Genomic DNA, 24,401 nt, shown 5'->3' on the forward strand with positions numbered 1-24,401 from the left:
TCATATTTATTCAAGTAGTCGGTGAAAATTTTTCATGGGGTCAAATTGGTCTCCTCTAGGATTAATTCATTAATTAGATACCTAGATTATTTTAAAAAATACTAGACAACGCTATAATGACGTTCTAGTGGTTCTCAAGCACTTATGGTTTGATTCCCAACTATGGTGCATTGTAGGATATTTTATTTTAGTGTAATGACAAACATGGGACATTAGCTATAGGACGATGTAACATTTACACTTCTAGACTTACTTTAGTAGCAAGTGAAAAATTTTTATGGGGTCGGATCAATCTCCTACCGAATTAATTGGTTAATTGTATACTTGTATTATAAAAAATTACTAGACGACACTTCAACAACATTCCAGTGGCTCTCAATCACTCGTGGTTTGATTTCCGTCTACGGTACATTGTTGTAAAATATTTTTTTCAGTGGGATGACAAATTTAGGACGTTGGTTGTTAAGTGATGTGACACTTGTATTTCCAATGGCATATGGTCAGTATGGGTTTGGCTGGGCGCATGCCTAGCAAAGACCCATAAGTTATTTTTTTATATATAGTGTTGGATCGAATGATTGTGATAGAGGGGGAGGGGGGGGGGAGTGAATATCACGCTTTTAAAAAAAAAATCTTTTAAGAGATTAAAACAAAGTCGTGCAGTGGAAAGTAAAAAGAGACTCGTTCGGTTACTCGGTTCGAAGTCTTGGTCGATTCCTACTCCATGGTCTGCGATCCTTGACCGCACCGATGGACAATCTATTATAACTCTTCTTTATGAAAACCTCGAAAAGAAGCAGTCATACAGACGAGCAAGATAGTAACACCCTACTATCTTACTGATAAATGAATACAATGCAAGCTAAAATAATATACCAACAAATATGAAGTTGAAGCTTGGTCGGCACTTCCGGGCGGAGTAGCTTAAAGAGTTGTAGAAGACTTGTAGCACGAGTAGCTTGCATAGAGGAGAACTTTGAGTCAATCAGAAAGCGTTACTGTGCCTCAGACCTCAAGCTTCTTTTTATAAGAATCGTCTATGTCTGGTCGACCGATCCCTAGGTTCGGTCGACCGAACCAGCTACTTTCCTTGCTTGATGCTGATTCGATCTTCGACATTTAATGTTCATTAAGGGTTCGGTCGACCGATCCCTTTGTTCAGTCGATCGAACATGTTCCTTCTCTGTTCGTCGAGATTTTACCGTGATTCGCGCATTTAATGTTGATCGTTCGGTCGACCGATCATCAGGTTCGGTCGACCGATCAGTGCATTTTCTTTCTTCTTCTGATCATTGCTGATTGGATTGTTCTGTGCTGAGTCATAAGGTTCAGTCGACCGATCCCCATGTTCGGTCGACCGATCCGGCTAAACCTGTAACACAGAGTTAAATAAGGTATTCCTGCAACAGAAAGATTAGCACAACAATATATAATGCATGAGCAATTTAAGGCAATAAAAATGTCTTGATCTCAACTTGGAAATCTTCCCGGCTTCTTCAGTTGGATCAGCGATCTTAGGTTGTTCACTTCAAGAACCTAACCTCACTATCGCTCCTCCAGTTGTTTACCTCAATACCTGCCAAACATTGGTCCTCCAGACTTGTTTGGACATTCTCTGCTCAGTGTCTGATCACTTGATCCACTAAGGCCTTTCCTGCAATACTACATTAGCCAATAACAATAATAGTAATATATAATGCTATGGTAAAACTAAACTTAGAATCACCAAGATCTGCTGGTCCGGTTGACCGCACGCGGTCGACCGGAAACCATCTGATCAACCTTGCTTGGAGTTCACTCCTCCAAGACTTCCCGTTACCTAAGGTTACCATCCCCTAGGATTTTCTCAATCTGGCTTCACTCACCAGAACTCAGTATTCCGCTACCCAGGGATTAGGTCCTCCAGACCTATCCACCCGGCTTCCCCGATCTACCAAGATTTTCCTTGCCTCAGTATTCGATTACCCAGGGATCAGGTCCTCCAGACTTATCCACCTGGCTTCCACGATCTATCGAGATTTCTCTTGCCTAGTCTGCAACTAGGACTTCTCTTGCCTAGCCTACAACTAAGACTTCCCTAGATCAAGGAACATACTTAAACATATTTGTCTGACATTAAACCCTTGGAGGTCGATTGCACCAACATATAGATATATATATAATCTAAAATTTTATCAAATCACATGTACTAGAATCCTTTCACAATTCTTTCTCCCAAAATAAATCGGTAGAAAGAAAAAAACGAGTGAATGACAGAAAGCGAGAAAAGCATAAAGGTAAAAATATTTGAATCATTCACTAATCTTCTTCTTTTTTTCCTCCTCCTCCTCCTCCTTCTCCTTCATCACTGCAATAGCGCTTGCTTCACCTCTGCAATAGCGCTTGCTTCGCCTAAACTGCCGGAGGATCCATGAACGCGACACACTTCCTCTCTTGAAACTCCACCACGCGGTTGTTGCGGTGTTGTTTGTTGGTGCTCTCCACCTCGACCGTAACTTCCCTAATGTCCATGATCCTCTTCTCTTGCCCATCTTCAGCCTTGAGTTGTGTGACCATGAGTTGATTCATCTCCACTCATCTTTGCAGTCCTAAACTAATTTTATCAGAGTCATTCAGTGAATTGATTTTTTGAGGATACTCATTTACTTATTTTTATTGTTAATTATAGTATTTGATTATTAATATTACATATTTTGGTTGTGAATTTATGATTAGAATTTACGTTGTTTTTTTTACAATTTGCATTTGTAAGTTTTGAAACTTTAATTTGTCTTAGTAGTAAACATTACTTCATAAATTAAAATCATAATTTAGAATTTATAAAGGCATATTTTATTAAATTATTTTTAGTTTTTTTTATCATTAATATTATGTTTATAGGTGAAATAAATAATGAGTTAGGAATTATTTATTTATAGGTGAATTAAAATGTCAAAAAGAAGTACCATGAATTATTTCATTAAAAAAAATAGTGAGCAATTATCAAAAGATTCAAATGCTCCAAATAATCCTCCTCTATTAAGTTCATGATCAACATTAGAAACCAAAGAACTCAAACTTGACAATGAAGTTGTTCTTGATCCATTAGAATGAAATAATACATATTATAAGCGAGACCATGGGAAACAAATTACAATTTGGGAATATCCATGTGATAAACAAGATGAGATTCAGAGAGAATATATTGGTATGAGATTGTACCAACCCATTTATGAATATCCACTTGTTGATTTTAAACATCAAAGTGTAGTATTCAATTTTCTTAGTTCGTAAGGTTTTCATGGCTCGAGCTTTCTAAAGTAAAGGAAAGTGCATTTTGTTTTCCATGTTATTTTTTGATATTCATTCATCACATCATACAAAATTCACAATTGAAGGGTTCAAAAATTGGAAAAAAGTGAATTGCAAAAGATGTCCATTAAAAAGTTATGAAGGAGATTGCAATTCACTACATGGTACTGCTATATAAAAATGGGAGGGCTTGAAAAATGTAACTCGACATATTGATAGAAGAATGAATATACAATCTAAAAATATTATAAAGTAAAATAGATTGTTCTAAAAACACCAATTAGAGTTGTGAGGTGGCTAGCATTGCAAGGGTGTGTATTTAGAGGACATGATGATGTTGGTGCAATTTTCCTAGGTCAAAGTTGACCAGTGTGACTAAAGTTGAGTTGGCTCAAGCGTGAGTCTTGATGGTTGAGTTTTGATGTTTGACAATGTATGAAGATTACAGGTGCAATCATCCATCTAGGGAGATTGTTGGTACATTTCTCTTTTGGTCAAGGTTTGACCAGTTTGATGTGAAAGAGAGTTAAGTAGGTCAAGATTGACTGGATACTTGACTGGGAAGTCCAACGGAAACGTTGGAAGAAGAAGGAGAATTCTGGTGAGTAAAGCCAGGTGAAAGCCCTAGTGAGTGAAGTTAGGCAAAAGAAAATCCTAGTGAGTGAAGCCAGGTAAAAACCTAGTGAGTAAAGCTAGGCAGAAGGAAAGTCCTGGTGAGTGAAGCTAGGCAAATGGAAAATCCTAGTGAGTGAAGCTAGGCAGAAGGAAAAATTTGGTGAGTGAAGTCAGGTGAAAGTTTCGGTGAGTGAAGACGGGTAGATAAAAGTCCTGGTGAGTAAAGCAGACGTGTGGAGATCCAGGTGGGTCAAGATAGACCAAACATCTGGAATTGAGAAGACCAAGTGAGTCAAGATTGACCTGACACTTGGCATGAGATGGAAAGTCCAAGTGGGTCAAATGATTGACCGGACACTTGGTGAAGAAGTCCCAGCATGTCAAGGTTGACTAGATGTTAGGCAATGAGGGGTCCCAACAGGTCAATGTTGACCGGATGTTGGGTAAAGAAACCCTAGACTTTGGTTTGGAAGTTAGGGTTTGGTAATCGACTAGGTTAGTCAATTACCGAACTTTAATCGATTAGGGAAATCGATTAAGCGAAGTTCGTGAGTGCAAAGAAAGGTTCGTAATCGATTAGGTCAATTGATTACGAATGCTTAATTGATTATGACAATCGATTAAGCTTGGATTTCACAAACGCACAGAGAGCTTAGTAAGCGATTAAGCAGGGAAGCTTAATTGCTTACGGCAGGTTCTCACGCGAACATAAAGCTTCCTAATTGATTGGGCTAATCGATTAGGCTAGTTGATTAAACTTGAAAAACTAGCCATTATGCACGCGATAAAAGGGCTTCGCATGCACTGTTTCACTACGATTGCCTCCACATTCTTCTCCGTTACTCATCGCAGGACTTTGAGCTTGGAAGAGAAGTGTTGCTACACTTTCCAACTAGTCCAGAGGCATCTTAATCAATAACAGAGCAAGCAAGAAGAGGTTTTCTTTTTGTATTATTGCATTTTCTCTTACGTGAGTTGTATTGTTGTTGAGTAGTGTTGTATAAGGTTTCTCCACCTCCGGTAATTACCGAGAAGGGGTTTATTTGATAGTGGATGTGTGTGAGGGCTAAATCCTTGGATTAGTTATCTCTTCTTGAGGTGGATACCAAGTAAATTTATATTGTTAGCATTGGAAAGCTTGTTTTGAGTATTCCACTATAAATCATCATCATCGAAGCGCGAGAAGCTATTCAACCCCCCCTCTAGTTCCAAAGTGATCCAACAAGTGGTATCAGAGTGAGATCGCTCTTCATCAGACTCATCGCCGGAAGGGTAACGCGCTAGAGTAAAAAGAACTTGAAGTAAAATTTCAATAAGTCAAAGACTTCATCAAGAGGAGCTCAACTTCAAAATGGAATTCCGAGATGGACTCGGATTTGACACAAGAGTGCTTCCACCATTCACATCAATGAGCCTCAATTCTTGGAAATCAAGAATCGAAAGTTTCTTCATGATGGAGATAGAGCAATGGTAGGATTTCAAGCTCCAACAAACGACAAGGGCAAGAGCATCAGGATCAAATGGAGTCAAGAGCAAATCCAAAGATGTTAGATCAATGATAAAGTGACCAAGCTTTTGGCCAATTTATTGCCTAGTAACATATCTTGAACAAGATAGGAGAATTTGAAGATGCTAAGGAGTTTTGGAGCAAGTTGGCAAAGATTCATGAGGCCCCCTCTACTACACCAAATCAAGACAAATCAAAAGAGAGTAACTCTTTAGATCAAGAAGAAGGGGAGTCTGAAGTTGAGAGATACTTAACATCGGAAGAAGAAAATCAAGAAGCTTCATCCTCAATGGAGTGCAACGAAGAAGGCAAAGAGGGAGCATACTCTTTATTTCATGTACAAGAGGATGAAGATTAAGAGGCCTCCACCTCTAGGATTGAGAGGAGGGGGTATCATTCATTGACACCGGAGCAAGGGGAAGCTTCTACTTCTGGGTCAAATGGAGAAGAAGATCGTGGCGCCTCCAGAAGTCAAGAAAAATTAAATGGAGGATCATATGCCACCCCTACAAGCAAAGAAGGTATAACTATTTTAATTTGTAAAAATAAAAGTCACATTATTGCTTTGAGTGTAAGGAAGGTGGGCATTACAAGGAAGTCGGTCCCATGGAACGAAAGGGCAAGAAGCACATTTTATGCTTTTCTTACAATCAAAGAGGACATTATAGGAGCCAATATCCAAAAGGGAAGAAACCAACCAAGCTTAAAGGAGGAAGTGCAAGTCAAGGGGGAGCTCTCAAGAGCAAACCCAAGGTATCATTTATTGAGTCAATTCTTTCAAGTCACGGTAAAAGGCATGCTAGAAATAATTTATATCATTTTAATGCTATTTATCATGAGAATAGAAAGCATGATAGGATTAAGGATAAATATGTAGTATATCATGCTAAGATAACTCAACCTAATGTTAGGAAGGTAGATAACAACTTAGACAATAACTTTAAATATTTTAGATACATGCCTAAGAGAAATAAAAATCATGGTTTTAATGAAAAATATAAGGTTGAGGAGTTATGGAAGGAAAATCAAATTTTCAGGTCAAGACTTGATAAATTAGAAAGGACCCTTAGAAAAATCACACATGAAGAACAAGGGTTCAAGAATAAAAACCTAGGTTTAGGAATGTGAAAGTCATCCATTAGCCATAGAGATTTGGGATACAAACCCAAAGCCAAGAAGGATGTCTCTTCTCGTCACAGGGTTCCATATAGCTATGGAACTAACCGTAGGTCTAGGGGTCAAACCAAGATTATAAGAGAGGTCATCCCTAGAATTAACCTTGAAAAGACCAATGTGACTAAGACTTCTAAGAATTCAAAGAAAGTCACCAAGAAAGTCACAAGGAAAGCTATCCCTAGAGTTTATCTAAATGAGTCAAGTGTGACCAAGATTTCTAAGTAGTCTAGAAAAGTCATTAGGAAGATATCTAGGGAAGTCATCCCTAGTGAATACCTAGAACATCCAAGGAACACCAATCAATTTTGGGTTCATAGGTGTTCTCTATACCCTAGATGGATTTAGAGAGTGTTAACTCCAATTGGAAGGGTAGTTAACCCAACCTTGGTGAAGTTGATACTTAGAGGGAATTTTCAAGATAGTTGTACTCCTTGAAAATGAGAAAGTTTAAATGCTTACTCTTTAGAAGAATAAAATGTGCCAAAATTTAAAGAATTGGATTTAATTAAAATTAACACAAATAAGAAAAACTAAAGAAATGTCAAGTGGGATTTTGACATTTTCTTAGGAAAATGAGAGTGATCTAGGAGTAATTTTTTAATTTAGCAAATAATTAAGGATCCTGAGATAGCTAATCTAGATATATTTATTTATGTTAAATTACCATGATTATTTGCCCATCATATGTCATGGCATTGTATTTTGCATTCATTTTATTATAAAAAATACTATAAAAATATCATGTTATGTTATACATACATCATGTAGATAAAAGTGTTTCTCTTTTAAAAAATATTCATTTTAATGTATGTCATAAATTATCATGCATTATTTTAAAATTTCTTGTAATTAAGGATAATGACATTTACTAACAAGAGGTGGTAAAGAAATTTATCAACAAGTGACATCTTAGGTGGATGATCAATTTAGTATGTCTAGATAGATATGCATGATCCCTAGTTTAGGGCAAAATCAAAATCTACATCTCACAAAGACTATAAGTTAACTTGTATGTATTTTAGTGCACATTAGATAGAAGTGAGATGTTAAGATGCTGAATAAAGCTCAAGATGCTGATTTAGTTTATCTTTTTTAGCTTTAATTTTATCAAAACACATCGTTATGTTTTATCCAATCATTGGGAAAGCTAATGTACAAGTCATGTGCATTTAGCCTAAAGAACATAGTTGGAAATTGGTTTAAAAAATCATTTCAAAATATTTTTGGAAAACCTGGGTAAAGACTATCTTTTGATAGTAATCACCATTGGATAGTTAAACACAAACTAAAGTAAAACATTGAAGTTTTTAAGAACTTTCAAGTTTGTGTCAATATTTGAAAATAAGATATATTTTTTAGAAAACTATTTTTTCATAACTGTATATGCCTTAAATAATGTCTATAAGAATTTTCATGATTTTTAGAAGTTTATAGAATTTTTGGGATATTTTTGAAATTTGACTGAAATCAATTTCAGAAATTAGAAATAATAATCGACTAGGCTAGTCAATTACCACATCCTAATCAATCAAGTTGATCGATTAGGCAAATTCTCGTGAGCATAGTAACTTACGGAATCGATTACAACAATCGATTAAAGATCTAAATTGACTACAACAATCGATTAACCTCTGGGAATCGATTGAATCCTAACTTCAGTTGATTATGACTGATCTTAAATGATTAAGAGCCTTCTTTAAGTGCTTAAGATCCTATTTTAAGCTTAAATAAGGTTATTTAAGTTGAATAAGTCGTATTTAGTCGTGTTAACCATCCCTAACCCTAGGAAGTGCTTGGATAAGTATTCAAGGATAGTTTTCTTGATGAAAACAAGATTGGAATGATTAAGAAAGACTAAGTTGAAGTTTCGAATGAGGTTTGCATTAAATATTGATATTTGAACCTCATAACTTCATATTTTGGGTTTTCTAAAGGTTTAGGAATTCCAAGTCATTGTTGATGCAATGATAGAAGTTTGGAGCATGTTTTGAGGGGGAGCTACTCCTTAAAAACATGAACTTTTATTCATTTTCAAAACCATGGAAGGTTGTAAGCCTTCGTTATTGTGAATGCACAAGGTTGATCATTTGAAAACTATGGAAGATTGGAGATCTTCATTATAATGGGTGAATGATCTAGGATGATCATTGAATGATTAATGCTCAAGGGTGATCATTTGGGAACAAAGAAGGGTATGTGACTTTTATTGTGGTGTTGTGAACAACAAGTGAGGTTGTGAATAACGTGTGGATAACTCTTCAGGGGGAGAGTTTTTTTTTATGTGTGCCAAAGGGGGAGAATATAAGGTTTAAGTTATGAAGCCTTCATTACCTAAAGAGGGAGGTTACCCTCTTAGAAAGGGGGAGAATGAAGGAAACCCTTATTCATGATTTGGCATGAAGAAGGAGTTAAAGCTATAGGATTAGCCTAACTTAAACGGATTGTCAAATATCAAAAAGGGAAAAATTATTGGTACAATTTCCTTAGGTCAAGGTTGACCAGTTTGACTAAGCTTGAGTTGGCTCAAGCGTGAGTCTTGATAGTTGAGTTTTGATGTTCCCTTTTGATCAAGGTTTGATCAGTTTGATGTGAATGAGAGTCAAGTAGGTCAATGCTGACCGGATACTTAACTGGGAAGTCTAACGGAAAGGTTGGAAGAAGAAAGAGAATCCTAGTGAGTGAAGCCAGGTGAAAGCCCTAGTGAGTGAAGCTAGGCAGAAGGAAAACTTATGAGTGAACACTGGTGAAAGCCCTAGTGAGTGAAATTAGGCAGAAGGAAAGCTTATGAGTGAACACAGGTGAACGCCCTAGTGAATGAAGCTAGGCAGAAGGAAATCTTGTGAGTGAAGCCAGATGAAAGTCCTAATGAGTGGAGTTAGGTAGAAGGAAAGTCCTGGTGAGTGAAGCTAGGTAAATGAAAAATCCTGGTGAGTGAAGCCAGGTGAAAATCTTAGTGAGTGAAGTTAGGCAGAAGAAAAACCTTGATGAGTGAAGGCAGGTGAAAGCTCTAGTGAGTGAAGCTAGGTAGAAGGAAAATCTTGGTGAGTGAAGCCAGGTGAAAGTCTCGGTGAGTGAAGCCAGGCAGACGAAAGTCCTGGTGAGTGCAATCAAGCATGTGGAGATCTAGGTGGGTCAAGGTAGATCGAACATTTGGTGTTGAAAAGTCTAAGTGGGTCAAGATTGACCTGACACTTGGCATGAGATGGAAAGTCCAAGTGGGTCAAATGATTGATCGGACACTTGGTGAAAAAATCCTAACAGGTCAAGGTTGACCAAATGCTAGGCAATGAGAAGTCCCAACAGGTCAAGGTTGACCAAATGTTGAGTAAGGGAACCCTAGACTTCGGTTTGGAACTTAGGGTTTAGTAATATAATCGACTAGGTTAGTCGATTACTGAAGCTTAATTGATTAGGGAAATCGATTAAGCGAAGTTCGCGAGTGCACAGAAAGGTTCGTAATCAATTAGGTCAATCGATTATGAATGCTTAATCGATTATGACAATCGATTAAGCTTGGATTTCACAAACGCACAGAGAGTTTGGTAAATGATTAAGCAGGGAAGTTTAATCATTTACGGCAGGTTCTCGCGAAACATAAAGCTTCCTAATCTATTAGGCTAATCGATTAGGAAGGCTTAATCGAGTAGGCTAGTCGATTAAGCTTGAAAAACTAGCCGTTGTGCACGCGATAAAAGGGCTTCGCATGCACTGTTTCACTACGACTGCCTCCACATTTTTCTCTGCTACTCATCGCCGAACTTCAAGCTTGGAAGAGAAGTGTTGCTACACTTTCCAACTAGTCCAGAGACATCTTCATCAACAAAAGAGCAAGCAAGAAGAGGTTTTCTTTTTGTGTTATTGTATTTTCTTTTTGTATGAGTTGTATTCTTGTTGAGTGGTGTTGTACGAGGTTTCTCCACCTCTGGTAGTTATCGAGAAGGAGTGTATTTGATAATAGATGTGTGTGAGGGTCGGATCCTTGGATTAGTCACCTCTTCTTAAGGTGAATATCAAGTAAATCCATATTTTTAGCATTGGAGAGCTTGCTTTGAGTATTCCGCTGCAAAGTATCATCATCAAAGCACGAGCAGCTATTCATCCCTCCTTCCCCTCTAGCTCCGATGTGACCTAACAAATGAGATGGTAGATTCTCATAATCATGAAAATTTTATTTAATTGATCAAATTTTAAGAAGAATTGTGCAAAGAAATTTGTGATATTATATTAGATAAAGCTGCTAAAAATGTTAAATATATATCACCATTAATTCAACAGGAGATATTAAAAATTATTGCTGATCTAGTGTGAATTAAAATCCGTGATGAAGTGGGGGATGCTAAAATTTATATTCTTGTTTATGAAGTAGTTGATGAATCTCATGGATCACAAATGACTATTATTTTGCGGTACATAGATTGTGATGAATTTGTTAGAGAGAGATTTTTTGAGGTTGTTAGTGTTGATGACACTAATTCCTTGACTTTGAAAACAAATATATGTAACATCTTGACACAACATCAGCTTTTGATTGAAAATATGTGAGGTCAAGGATACGATGGTGCTAGCTATATGCGGGGAGAATAAAATGGATTATAAACACTATTCCTCAAAGATTGTCCGTCTACATATTATATTCATTGTTTTGTTCATCGACTACAACTTACTTTAGTTGCAGCAGCTAAAGCGGTATCAAATGTATGACTATTTTTTTTTTCCAAATTGAGTTCAATTGTCAATTTTGTGGGTTCTTCTTTAAAGCGACATTCTCAATTGAAATCAATTCAAGGAGATGAAATAATTGATTTGATAAAATCTGGAGAACTTGGGATTGGTACCGGAGTCAATCAAGCTAGTACTTTGCAACAACCTGCATCTACTCGTTGGAGTTCACATTACACTTCTCTTATTCGAGTTATTGAATTATTTGGCTCAATTTGTATACTTCTAGAAGATCCCAAGGGGAGTTAACCTTTAGTATTTGTGCGGATGCTAAAGGTTTACTTAAAGGAATGATGATATTTGATTTTGTGTTTATGTTATTGTTGATGCATAGAGTTTTGGAAACATCTGATATGGTGTGCCAAGCATTGCAATGAAAAAATTAAGACATTTTGATTGCAATGAGTTTAGTCGCTACTATGAAATTGCTTTTCCATAAAATGCGAGATGATGAATGGAATGATTTTCTATGGAGTGTGAATAATTTTTATGATACTCATGATATTGTAGTGTCTGATGTGACTGACCGTTACATTGAAGGTACTAAGCATTCTTGTTAGTAAAAAATAAGTTTATAGTGGAGGAATACTATCATTTTCATGTATTTAATGTTGTGATTGACAAAAAGTTGATGGAATTGAATACAAGATTTACTGGAAAAATCAATAGAGCTTCTCACTCTGTGTGAAGTCTTGAATCCAAGTGATGGTTTCAAATCATTCTCTAAAAGTGCAATTTATTCATTAATTGAGAAATTTTATCCCAGTGATTTTTCCAAAGATTACATGAAACATTTGAAGATTCAATTGAATCATTACAAGCTTGATGTATTTGAGGACCCGAAGGTTTAAAGATGTCAATTCTCTTCCTAAATTATGTCGACTGCTGGTTGAAACAAAGAAGTCAAGGATTTATTTCGTTATTGATAGTTTGATTCGTCTGATCTTAACTCTTTTGATTTCAACAGCTACAACAGAATGAGCATTTTCAAGAATGGAACTTCTCAAGATACCACTTCGCAATAAAATGGAGCAAGAATATTTGAATAATATAATGATTTTGTATATTGCGAAAGAGATAACTAGTGAAATTGATATAGAGTGCATAATTGATAGATTTGATCTCTTAAAAAATAGAAAGTTAGCCACCAAAATAGAGTATTTTATTGAAGTTACATTTCTTTTGACATAAATTGTATTATTTTTATTTATGCATACTATATCATTATTAAAGCTTAAACTTTTGGTAAACATTTATCTAGATTTGATGATTTTATAGAGAAACTTATAGTTTGCACTTAAATTTTTTTGTTATATTGAAAATGATATAGTAAATTTTAAGATTCAATTTTCCAGTCCCTTATTTCAAAATCCTAGCTATATCCTAATATATTTCTGGATTTATCATAATAGTTGATAGAAAATTTATTGGACGACGCTGCAACTATATTTTAGTGATTTTTAAATATTAACTATTTGATTCTATATTGTAAAGTTTTTTTTTTTCTAATGGGATGATAAACTTAGGGAGTTGACGGTTGGATAATGTGACGCTTGTACTTTTAAATTATCTGAAAATTTTTCGGGATTGGATGGATCTCCTCCCGAATAATTGATTAATTGGATACTGCTGCTTTATATAAAAAAAATACTAGACAAAGATTGGAATTATTCTATATTATCTAATCAAAAGAACACGTTAACGTCAGCCTCATTCGCATGCAATATGATAAATCAAACCATGTGGCTTTTATACAATTTACAAAGATGATTAATTATGTCATAGAGGAAAAATGGGACTAAGTTACAGAAGACCTCGTCAATCGTTATGTCATCGTTGGCTATGAGATAACGAAATGTACTAATTAATGGCTGAGCCATTTTCGTTGGCCTCTTTCTTGGCCAAATTTATGACGATCGATCAAGAAGAAGTCGATTTGTCCTTTTCATGATAAACATTGACTAATCGATCTAAAATTGATTAAAAAAATGTGTGAGAGGTGCATGTTTTGTAGGTTTGCGAAGGTCCTTTCAAGTAAATATATTGCAGGGAAGGAAAAAAAACAATTTATTAAGATCTTCTGTCTTCTTGGATGTGAGGTCTCATGCCTTATCTGCTTAAAAACATTGTCAAACCGCACATCGTTTCGATCGTTTAATGGTGGAGAAATTATCCAATTGGCTGATGTAGAGTGTCCTTATTCAGAAACTAATTAAGTGTGATGTAAGGATAAAATATTTAGAAAAAGATAATAATAAATAAAAAATTTCAATATTGATTTTTGAGAGGGTAGAAAGTATGGGAGCAGATTCTTTGATCTATTTGATGATGGTCACCTCCGGATTCTTTTAGTAATTACGATTGTATCGTAGTTAGAATTTGGTCATAATTGATTGTAATTTATTTTTAGGTTTATATTTTTATTCAGATTATAATTTGGGTTATGGTAGATGGTCGAAGGCCGCCTTCTGCTCGTTGCTTGTTGTTTGGTAGTTTAGTTGTTTGTCCACTGTCAGCGGCTTTCAGTTTCCTGTCCGGATCTAAAATATGAATTTAGAAAAATATCATAATTAATTACGATAGAGTTCTAATCACGATTCAATCACAGAAAATCTGGACTGATACAGTATGCTTCTATCTATCATATCGTTCCAGATAAAATACTGCTCATGAAGCGTTTGAGAGTTGAATTTGAACCGAACTTTATTTTATTTTTATATAATCTTAATATAAAAAAATACTCAAATTTAAATAAAGTCTATGCAAGATTATCCATTCGAGCCATAATAATGTCACTTTTATGAGTGCTCATGAAACCAACTTTGACAGTAAAAAGACGCGAATCCGCATTTATATGGGCAAATTAAAGTTGTCTATTTAACGAGAAGTTTCTGTCAAATAGTTCAAATTATATTGCACAAACAATTCAATCAGGATGACAGTCTAAACTCTCTCCTATTAGAATTTCTAACCATATCATCAATTTTCAGGTAGGAATTTAAAGACTAGACGATGATTCATTATCTTTAATTGGTAGATTATGATGGACCTTACCTATTAACAGGTAAGATCTATCAAAATAGATCAATTTATACAATAGACTATCCTTTGATCCGTAAATTATGGATCAGAAGATCTGTTCTCATCTATTTTGGTCGAGTTCTACATGAAAAATCTACGATCTACATAAAACACTATAAGAAAATCTGAAATTAACGATGGATTTTTTTTTCATTGTTAAGTTAGCTAGCAACGGTAGAAAAATCTAGTTTTGATCGCTAATTAGTTATCGAATTTAAATTCCGTAGCTAATTGACAACGGATTTTAAATTTGATGGTTAATTAGTGACGGTAAAAAAAAATCTGTCGTTGTTTACTAATTTCAACATATTTTTTATTTATTCTATTTAAATAGCAAAGGAAATTTCTATTCGTCACTAACATAGCGATGAAAATAAACATACGTTGCTAAATAGTGACGGAATAAACATTCCGTAGCTAAAATATCAACGAAAAAATCATCGTTAAAAAAATCCGTCACTAAATTAATTTAATTAGGGTTTTAGTTTCGGATATTTGTATACCCATGCGCCCGATCTTATCTCCGTCCGATCGAGATCCTCTTCGACATGCACGATCTACTCTCCTCATCACGTAAGCTCATCTCATTCTCCCATTAACCTCATTGACAAGGCCGCGACCAAGAGTCATCGGCCGACTACGCACTCAGCCCTGGCCGCGAGGCCTCAGCTAGTTGGGATGTGCCCTAGCCACGAGGCCTCGGCCGACCGTGGCCTTAGCCTTGGTTGAGAGGCCTCTGTCGATTGTGAGTCGTAGGGTTTAGGAAAAAATCCTAAATATGTAATGCTTTTAACCTAGATTTTGACAAATTGTAGGGTTTAAAGTCGAAATTCTAACTTGGCGGAGACTCGTTAGAAAATTTTGATTCCTTTAATTGAGCAATTTCTTGTAAATTTATTTTTTTTGTTAATGACTTGCTTAGTTAATACTAGTGATCGTGCACATGCATCGCTTGTGTAATATAATACATTGAAATCACGTTAACCCTTTTATAATGGAATTATATTAATTAAAATATTTTAGCATTAAAATACTAAAGTAGAGTCATTAGTAGAGTCATTAGGGTAAAGTATCTGACTTTTGAAAATCTAAATTATTTGGGTCTTTGAAAATTCGAATTGTTTGGATTTTCGAGTGTAACCCTTATGACTTTCCTATGAAAAAAATTAATTTAATTTAATATTATACTTATCTTAGTAAAAAAAATTAAGAAAAGTATATTTTTTAACATTATTGACCTAAAATATTTATAGAACCTTATTTGATTATAGTGTTGTCAATTCTAAGATGTGGGACTAAAGAGAACTATATTTTTTTATATAAAACAACTAGAGAAAATTAATGATGAGAAAAATTCATAATAATATGCCGCAGCTGAGTCTCGAACTCTAGATCACACGTAAATTCATTTTAGGCTTCACCAAAGTTAGTTAGTAAAGGAGGGAGATTTTTAATAAAATAGTAAGATATGAATTCTTATTGGTAGCGTCTCTCTTGTATTGATGAATGTATGCTTAAAGAATATGCTTAATTATATTGATTATGTATCTTTTAAGATTATTTTATTATTTGTTTGACATGCCAATATGATATTTTTGTACTTAACTTACATAAATTATTAAATATTGTTATGGATAATCCATTAGATAAGTTAGGTAATAATAAGTTGATTTACTTATATGATATAAATTAGGGATGATAATGAGATCGGTTGAAACCCAGTCTCGTAATAAATCTATCTCGGTGGGGCGGGGGTTTAAACCCGCCTAAACGAGTCTCAAGGCTGATTCGAGGCAGGGCACGAGTTTAACCGGACCCACCCCATATAATATATTTTTTATTTTTTTATTAATTATTAATTGAATAAAAATTGATAATTAATTTTTAATTGAATCAAAATTAATAGATTTTAATTTATGATAATATTTTTTTGTTACAAAATATTATTAATATAAATGTTGAAAATAAATTTAATGTTTAATTAATTTTTTAAATTTTTTATTTTGTATTTTAAAAAATATATATATTGTGGGTCTAGCGGCTCTAACCCAGATCCATCCTGCAAGGTTCGTGGGGTGGAGCGAGTCTAAAGAGAAGGGGTGGGTCCCGGGTTTGGCCAAACTTGCCCCAAACTAGATCCGTTGTCATCCCTAATATAAATATATATTTGTTATACATAATTCATAGATGTGTTAATGTCAGGCAGGATAGTGATTAGGGGTGTAAACAAATTGAGCCGGTTCGCGAGTTTTTCAAGCCGATTCGATAAATATTTGATTTTTATTCGAACTTATCGAATTTGAGCCGAACTCAAATATGTTCGAACTTTTTTTGAGCCAAACTCAAGCCCAAATTATTTAGTTCGATAGTTCGTGAGCCGCTTGCGAGTCTTAATATATTTTATTAATATAATATAGTTATATATTAAATAAATAAATTTTGAGTCTTTCGAATACTTGTTTTTGAGCAATAGTTCGAATAGCTCACGAACATGTTCAAATTTTTCGAGCCAAACTCAAACCCGAGCTCTGATTCAAACCTAATCCGAGCTAAAATTTTTAAACTTTTCGAGCTTTGAATCAAGCTCGAACTCGAATATAACTAATTTGAGCTGAATTTGTGCCTTAGATTTTTTTTCATATTCAGCTTGATTCGATTCGTTTACACCCCTAATAATGATTATCTTACGGGCTAACGAGAAGGGAGATTGGAGAAGAGAGGAAGTAGAGAGAACGCCAAAAACAAAAAGAAACTCATTGGATATACTAAAAAAAATAATATTATTCACTATGGATGAGTAATTTCTTAACAACTATACAAGTGCTTATATAGACTCTTAACCTTAAAACTTAAAAAAAAAATAAAAATTCTAATATATGACCCTCAATTCCTATTTTGTAAAGAAAAAAAAATATCAGAAAAGTAAAAAATACATGATGTTTATGTAGACAAATTCTAATCCACAAATATAAAAAATTCCAAAAATGCTATAAAATACAATAAAAACAAAATTTTCTAAAATTAGCAAAATTGCTCAAAAAAAAAATCTAAACAGTGAAATTTTGGCTTGAAATTGAATAGTCATGATTCCCTTATAAAAATGTAGATTTTGAAATTTTACCGTGACTATTGATAGAGCTTGATTTCAATCTTGATTCAAAAGTTATGACCCATTAAAATTTAGATTCATCCAAGTATATAATGAATTGTTATTTATTGATAGTATTAAGTTTTGATGATTTACTTAAGATTAAGTTTAAACTATATGCATGCATGTTAATGATTTATATTGAAATGATGATTATATTCATGTAAATTTTACTAATTCTACCATATATACATTATTATTCTAATTTAATTATTATTTGGAATGTGTATTTGTTATGATGTTATTTCATAGAAATAATCATGTTGGATATTAAAGCAATATACGGTGGCTAGGTTATTTTAAGGATTATTGGGGATCGATAAATATTGATGTTATTTTAAGTAATGTTACCAAGATATTAAAAAAATTATTATTAGGAATTATATATATATATATATATATATATATATATATTGGTATTGTTGCAAAAAAAAATATTTGGTAGTTAGGATGCAAGTGTAATTTAAAGAAATATGAAACAATTATTATATAAAATTATACAAGAACTTATTATACAAGTAGAGAATGAAGGGAACGAGGTCATCCCATGTACTCGAGAATATTTGAGATGCACGGAAGAACACTTGGGATGCAAAAAAAAGATAGCAAATTTCATCTACTGGCCAAAACAATAGAAATACTAAGCTCACTGGCCAAAGCACTGGTCCACAAAACATATGGTTGGAACACAATCTATTATAGAGCATGCATATTGATTTGGTAAGTTTATTATAAAGTTATATTAGATTTTTTTAATTATTAATGAACTTATTTTATTTTATAAAAAAATTGTGTATGTAGGCTTACTTATAGAGACCTCCTAGTTGTTACACATAAAAAAAAGAATGACATTTTTGTCGATGCTCGATCACAAGCCATAGACATAAGAATATAAACTTTATTACACTCATATTTAATAATTACTAGCTTTATCAATTCTATATTAGATATTAATAATATTTTTTTTCATAGGATGAAATCATGACTAAATTACTTAAACGTTTGAGCGTGCTATAGAGGGAAAGGAGTTATATAGCTTTGGCTCCCAGGCAAAAGTCGCATATTGTGTGTTGGCTCCTAGCCTTAGGGATCACCCTAATGTTTCATTTTATAGAAGTGCAAACTTTAAAACAAGAAAATCAAGAATTGAAGGATTGAGTCACGATATTAGAGTAGTCTCAAGTCAGTAGTGAGTAGACGATGGAAGATCGAGTCAAGACGTTAGTAGTTCGATAAATGTAAGAATTTTTCTCTCACTTTCCATTAATGAGTCATTCTGCTTTTCTAACATCGCATGATTTTGACTCACAAGAGACTTAAGATCTGAATGCTATTAATAAGTAGCTCATGGTTCTGAGGTAGCTTTTTTTGTATATCACTAGTTTTGTTAATTTTAATATTATATGCATATCTAATTTGTTAGGAAAAAAAATCGTATCCCATGATGAATTGCATCAACTTACGTCTTTTATTGTTTACACCACAAGTGCAAGCAGCATCATTGTAGAATCCTAACTCATCCCACAATTTTTTTTACTTTGTATAATAAGACGCAACTGTCATTTGATCTTGAGCAAGACAAGCAATCTCTTTCTCGATCTGGAAAATTCGTGGTGCGTTGCTTTGAGAAAAGTGATTTTGAAGATCTTCCCAAACATCATGAGCAGTGTCATAAAAAATGACGCTATCTGCAATATCAGGTATCAAAGAATTAAGAATCCAGGATAATACCATATCATTGCATTTTTTCCATGTCGCGTAGTCCTCTGATTTGTTTTGCGCAGATGGTGCCTCGAGGGTTCCATCAACAAAGCAAAATTTGGATTTTGTATTTAAAGAGATGACCATTGCTCTGCGCCAAGTTGAATAGTTGTCATCATCAAGAGATTTAGAAACAAGAATCATTCCGGGATGATCCGAAGGATGTAGAGAATAAGAATTGTTGGAATCCATGTAAAAATAGAGCAGATCATCACTGCTCTGATACCATGTAAAAATAGAAGAAAAAAATAATAATCTGTTCTACTTTTCTCATTAACAAGATGTAATATATATACAAGTATACATATCTTCTTCCTCTCCTATAATTTAGTAATTCTCATAGGATAGTTACCATATTTACAGCAAAAATCATTAAATATCATTTACTTCCCTAACATATAAATATCATTAAATATCATTTACTTCCCTAACATATTTAGAGCAATAATCATGGGATGCGATTTTCTTTCCTAACACTCCCCCTCAAGTTGGAGAGTGAATGTCAAGAACTCTCAACTTGCGCTTCATTGTAGAAAAAACTTCCTTTCCCAATGGTTGAGTAAACACATCTGCAAGTTGTTCTTCTAAAGGGATATATTCAATAGTAACTGAACCATCTTGAATCTTGTCACGGATAAAGTGACAATCTATTTCTATATGTCGGGTTCTTTCATGAAATATTGGGTTGACTGCAATATGAAGTACTGCTTGGTTGTCATAGTACAATAATGCTGGTTTTGAGTGCAATATTTGTAGATCTTTCAACAATGATTGTAGCCAAGATAACTCACAACATGTACCAGTCATAGCTCTATATTCAACCTCCGCTGAGGATAGATAAACTGTTTTTTGTCTCTTTGTTCGCCAGGAAATTAGAGAAGATCCTATGATTGAATGAGTCTTATAATGTTATTCGTGGTCAACTCCTTCTCATGAACCCATTACCTGATGTTTCACAAGCTTATTCTTCCATTATTCAAGAAGAAAAGCAACGAAATTTAGTTGCAAGACGAGAGACAATAGAAGCTTTTGCCATGGTCGTTCAAAAAAGTGAATCAGTAGCCCTTGCTGTTCGACACAAATCTAGTCCCTCCTTTTGCCCTAATTCCAATAACCGCAAGCCGCTACATAGAGATCATCATACGAGAGAGACATGTTGGAAACTACATGGTTATCCACATGGGCATCCCAAGCATTCAACGATAAAAAATAATCATTTCAAGCACAATGATAACAATCAATCTTCAATTCATAATACCAGAGAGACTCCAACGATGCAACAACTTCAACCAATTATGACTGAATTGACTGAATTACAACTACAACAACTTTTATCCATTATACAGAACAATGGAACATCTCAAACATCTACTTCCAAGGCAATAATGTCACTACTTCTTTAGGTTTGTCCTCACCTGAACTGATAATCGATAGTGGTGCAACAGATCACATTACTTCTTCTCCAGCTTTGCTTGTCAATAGTAAAGAGAACACTTCTTTACCACCAGTTGTTATGCCAAATAGAGACCAGGCTCCAATTATCTCTACTGGAAACTTACCTTTGAGTTCTATTATTTATTTAAAGAATGTTCTTGGCGTGCCATCTTGTAAGGAGGATTTGATATCAGTGAGTCGGGTCACAAGAGATTTAAATTGCTCAGTAACTTTCTTTCCTAACATGATTTCTTTTCATGAACAACGTAGATAAAAGTATATTTTATTACCATGAGCATCTAAACTCTTATTAAATTATATATATTTTAAACTTCCTCTTTTTAACCGTTATCTCATTTGTTTTTCAAGTAATTCAATATTTAACTTTTTGAAATGACTAATTCTGAAAGTGATTGGTCTGCCCAGTCTATGAAAATTTTCCACTGACCATTAGATAAATCAAAAAGTGCTCATAAAAACTTATCCAAATGACCAACATTCTTAACAGCTACCTCATTCTTGGTTTGATACCTAGCTAATATCTCAAGAGTAATAGGATCATCTTTAGATGTTCCTTCATTTTTAACATTAGATGTCTTTGTATTTTATACGTTGGAAGTCCTGTAATATATTTCGGTCTAAAAATAGACTCGGTAAAAAATAAATAGATATAAATATTTTAATTTGATAAAGTTAAATTATTTTGTAATAAAAAAAGATTATTAACGAATAATTTTTTTTAATGGATAATTGACCATGTGACCTAATAAGGCACTTTCCGATTTAATCGAGTGATAGGAAAAAAAATTATTATTCTTGTGGAGTACTAGAGGCCCATTTATTTAGACCGAGGCCCAGTAATTGTCCGTTTGTTCGTGCCCACGTTATCAGAAAATCCAAAAGATACGCCTCTTCTGTTATTTTTTTAAACAAAACAAATCCGTTGGCTTTTAGAAAATCAAAACAATTACTTAAAAAAAATTAGAAAGGTAAAAATTAAAAGAGCGCCTGTACAAAAGGTGTTATATATATATATATATATATATATATATATATATATATATATATATATATATATATATATATATATATATTAAACATTAAAATACTACCTTTATTCCGAAAATATTATTATATCAAGTTTATCATAGAGAGAGACTAGGGGTTACAATATATAAAAATAAATAAATTTAATTCAATTAAAAAAATAATATATAAATCAATTTTATAAAAATTCAGACAAATTTAATCGATATTAATAAAATTTATTTGGATTTTATAGTAATTTCCAATCAAAATTAATTAATTTTGACTATATAATATTTTGACTTAATTAAATGTAAAAAATAATTTAATTTTATGTGGTGTAGAATTTATTTTTATAATTATAATATTATTAGGTAAAAAGATGATAATACTCATTCCAAATGATTCAGATCAACCTCAATTAGATACAAATAAATTAGGAAGACATTTTACCTTAACATAATTAGATACATATAAATAAATTAAGAGATATTTTATCTTAGTACACTAATTATTTTGTAATATTATTGAAATAAAGGTGGTGTTGTTTTGAGATTTATAAAAACAAGGAGCCCCTTTTAATGATTAATACTACTGTATGATTTTGATTTTTTAATAAAAAAAAATAGCTGCAATTAAAAGAAACCACAAAAATCCTGTCAATTCCACAGTTGTGTACTTTATTATTTTCCCCCTAAATTTCTTCCACTGTTATGATATTATCCAAAGAAAATATTAGAAGAGCAATATGATGCATACAATTTTCATTAATAGAGTCTCACACACAAATCGACCATTAGATTTATTATATATAGTCTTACCACTTATTTATATAAGAGACTATTTTTTATAATAAAAATTTTATGATTGCACCATTGAGTTATCTTTATTTAAAAAGAATGTTAAGGATATTTTGAAAATTATGAAATATGATCCACTATACTAATTAGAGAGATTTAATAATCTCTACTTATTAAATAGATAGAGAGTATTGAATCATTCGAATTATTACTCCTAATCTAAAGGTGGACTAGGGTAGACGGGACTAGAGGATCCCGTCTATGATTTGAACAAGATCTTCTGGTCCATTTTTAACGGATCAAATTCTAATCCATTATACTGATTGGAAGAATTTAATGATCTCTACTTGTTAAGTAGATAGGATCCTTGAATCTCTTTAATCACTATCCTTAATATAAGGATGGACCAGGATAGATGAACTAAGGATTCCATCTATGATTTAGAACTGATGAGAGAGATTTAATGATTTGAGGTATTTTATGTTTAATTCATAAATCGTAAGAAAAATGAAATATTCAAAATTATAGGGTTCTAAAAAAAGGCAAAGTTTGAGGGGGGGGGGGGGGAATGAAAATTTCTCATTATGGTTGGCCAGTGATAGTGGACAATAGTCGATGTCCGTCCGCCTCGATGCTCATCCTTAAAGAAGGGGGATAGAAAAGTCATCGTGTCCAACAGTGGCGGCTGCAGAGGATCAAAGCGACGCCTGCAATCTGGATACCACGCTCGAGCTCATCGGCATCTGCTTCAGCGTCTTCGTCGTCATCTACCTCGTCATCCACTTCGCCATCGCTCTGCTCGAGCGGTGGCGCGCGCCTCCCCCCAGCGCTCGGCCCCGGAGGCAGAAGTCCGGGCTCGACCCCTCCACCATCTCCGCCCTCCCCTCCTTCTCCTACCGGAAGGGCACCGATGGCGGCGCCGAGAACGGCCAGGTGTCGGCGCCGGAGTGCGTGGTGTGCCTGAGCGCGCTGGAGGAGGGAGAGACAGCGCGGGCGCTCCCGGGCTGCGCGCACGTGTTCCACGCCCCCTGCGTCGACCTGTGGCTGCAGAAGGACTCCACGTGCCCCGTGTGCCGGGCCGACGCCCGCCCGCCGCCAATGATCCGAGGCGGCGCCGTTGTTCTGGATATAGGGGAGACGTCGGGGAACGGACAAGGCCGAGATAGGATCCTCGTAGGTGATGGAATCCATGTAGTCAACGCTTCGCCAATTCTAAGATTTCTGGAATTTAGTTCACAGCAAGTATAAAGTTCTTTGAACATTTTAATTCGTTGCTTCAGTGAAATCTTAAATTGTGTGTGTTGATGAACAAAACAAGGGAGCTTCTTCTGTCGCAAGGGCAAACTGCACTTAAATTTTGAGAAACAGTGTTTAACACTTGTAACCGAGGTGGATCTCTCTGTTGTTTGGTCAGAACTTAATACGAAAGTTTCTGACCCTCAATTTTTTTTAAAAGTTTATCATCCCCATGTTAGTTACAAATCAATCAGCCATTTGCACAGTGCACTCTGTCTGTGGTTAAATTATAATTAATCTGATGATGATAAGAAAGAATTCCAGATTATTTGATTTGTCTACATCCTCGACGATATAATCTCATGAACTTGAGTGATGTAGACATTAGTCGTCCATATTTTCTTTTGCTACAATTCACAGTAGTCTTTTTTTTTTTCTGAGAAAATCATTATTTGTTTTGAGCATGATGGATGTTGTTGTTGTTTGTTTCATTTGTGATTGCTAATTTCCATCCAGAATGATTAGCAAGTACAATTTAAACTTCATTCAGTGGACTGAACTGATTCTAAATTATATATTTATAAATTAATCACACAACTTCCAACTT

The 24,401-nt window shown here is 34.2% G+C and overlaps 1 protein-coding gene across 1 annotated transcript in view; it reads left to right on the top strand.

The window, feature by feature from the left end:
* The window catches only part of LOC121994593 (putative RING-H2 finger protein ATL21B), a 38,249-nt gene extending 14,185 nt beyond the window's left edge, over positions 1–24,064 (top strand). Inside the window, exon 2 of the mRNA XM_042548576.1 lies at positions 23,206–24,064. Within this exon, the coding sequence (XP_042404510.1) occupies positions 23,206–23,806 (601 nt within the window). The 3' untranslated portion in view covers positions 23,807–24,064. The remainder of the gene's footprint in view (positions 1–23,205) is intronic.
* Positions 24,065–24,401: the final 337 nt, after the last annotated feature.

Source organism: Zingiber officinale, chromosome 6A (assembly GCF_018446385.1).
Source record: "Zingiber officinale cultivar Zhangliang chromosome 6A, Zo_v1.1, whole genome shotgun sequence".
NCBI lineage: Eukaryota > Viridiplantae > Streptophyta > Magnoliopsida > Zingiberales > Zingiberaceae > Zingiber > Zingiber officinale.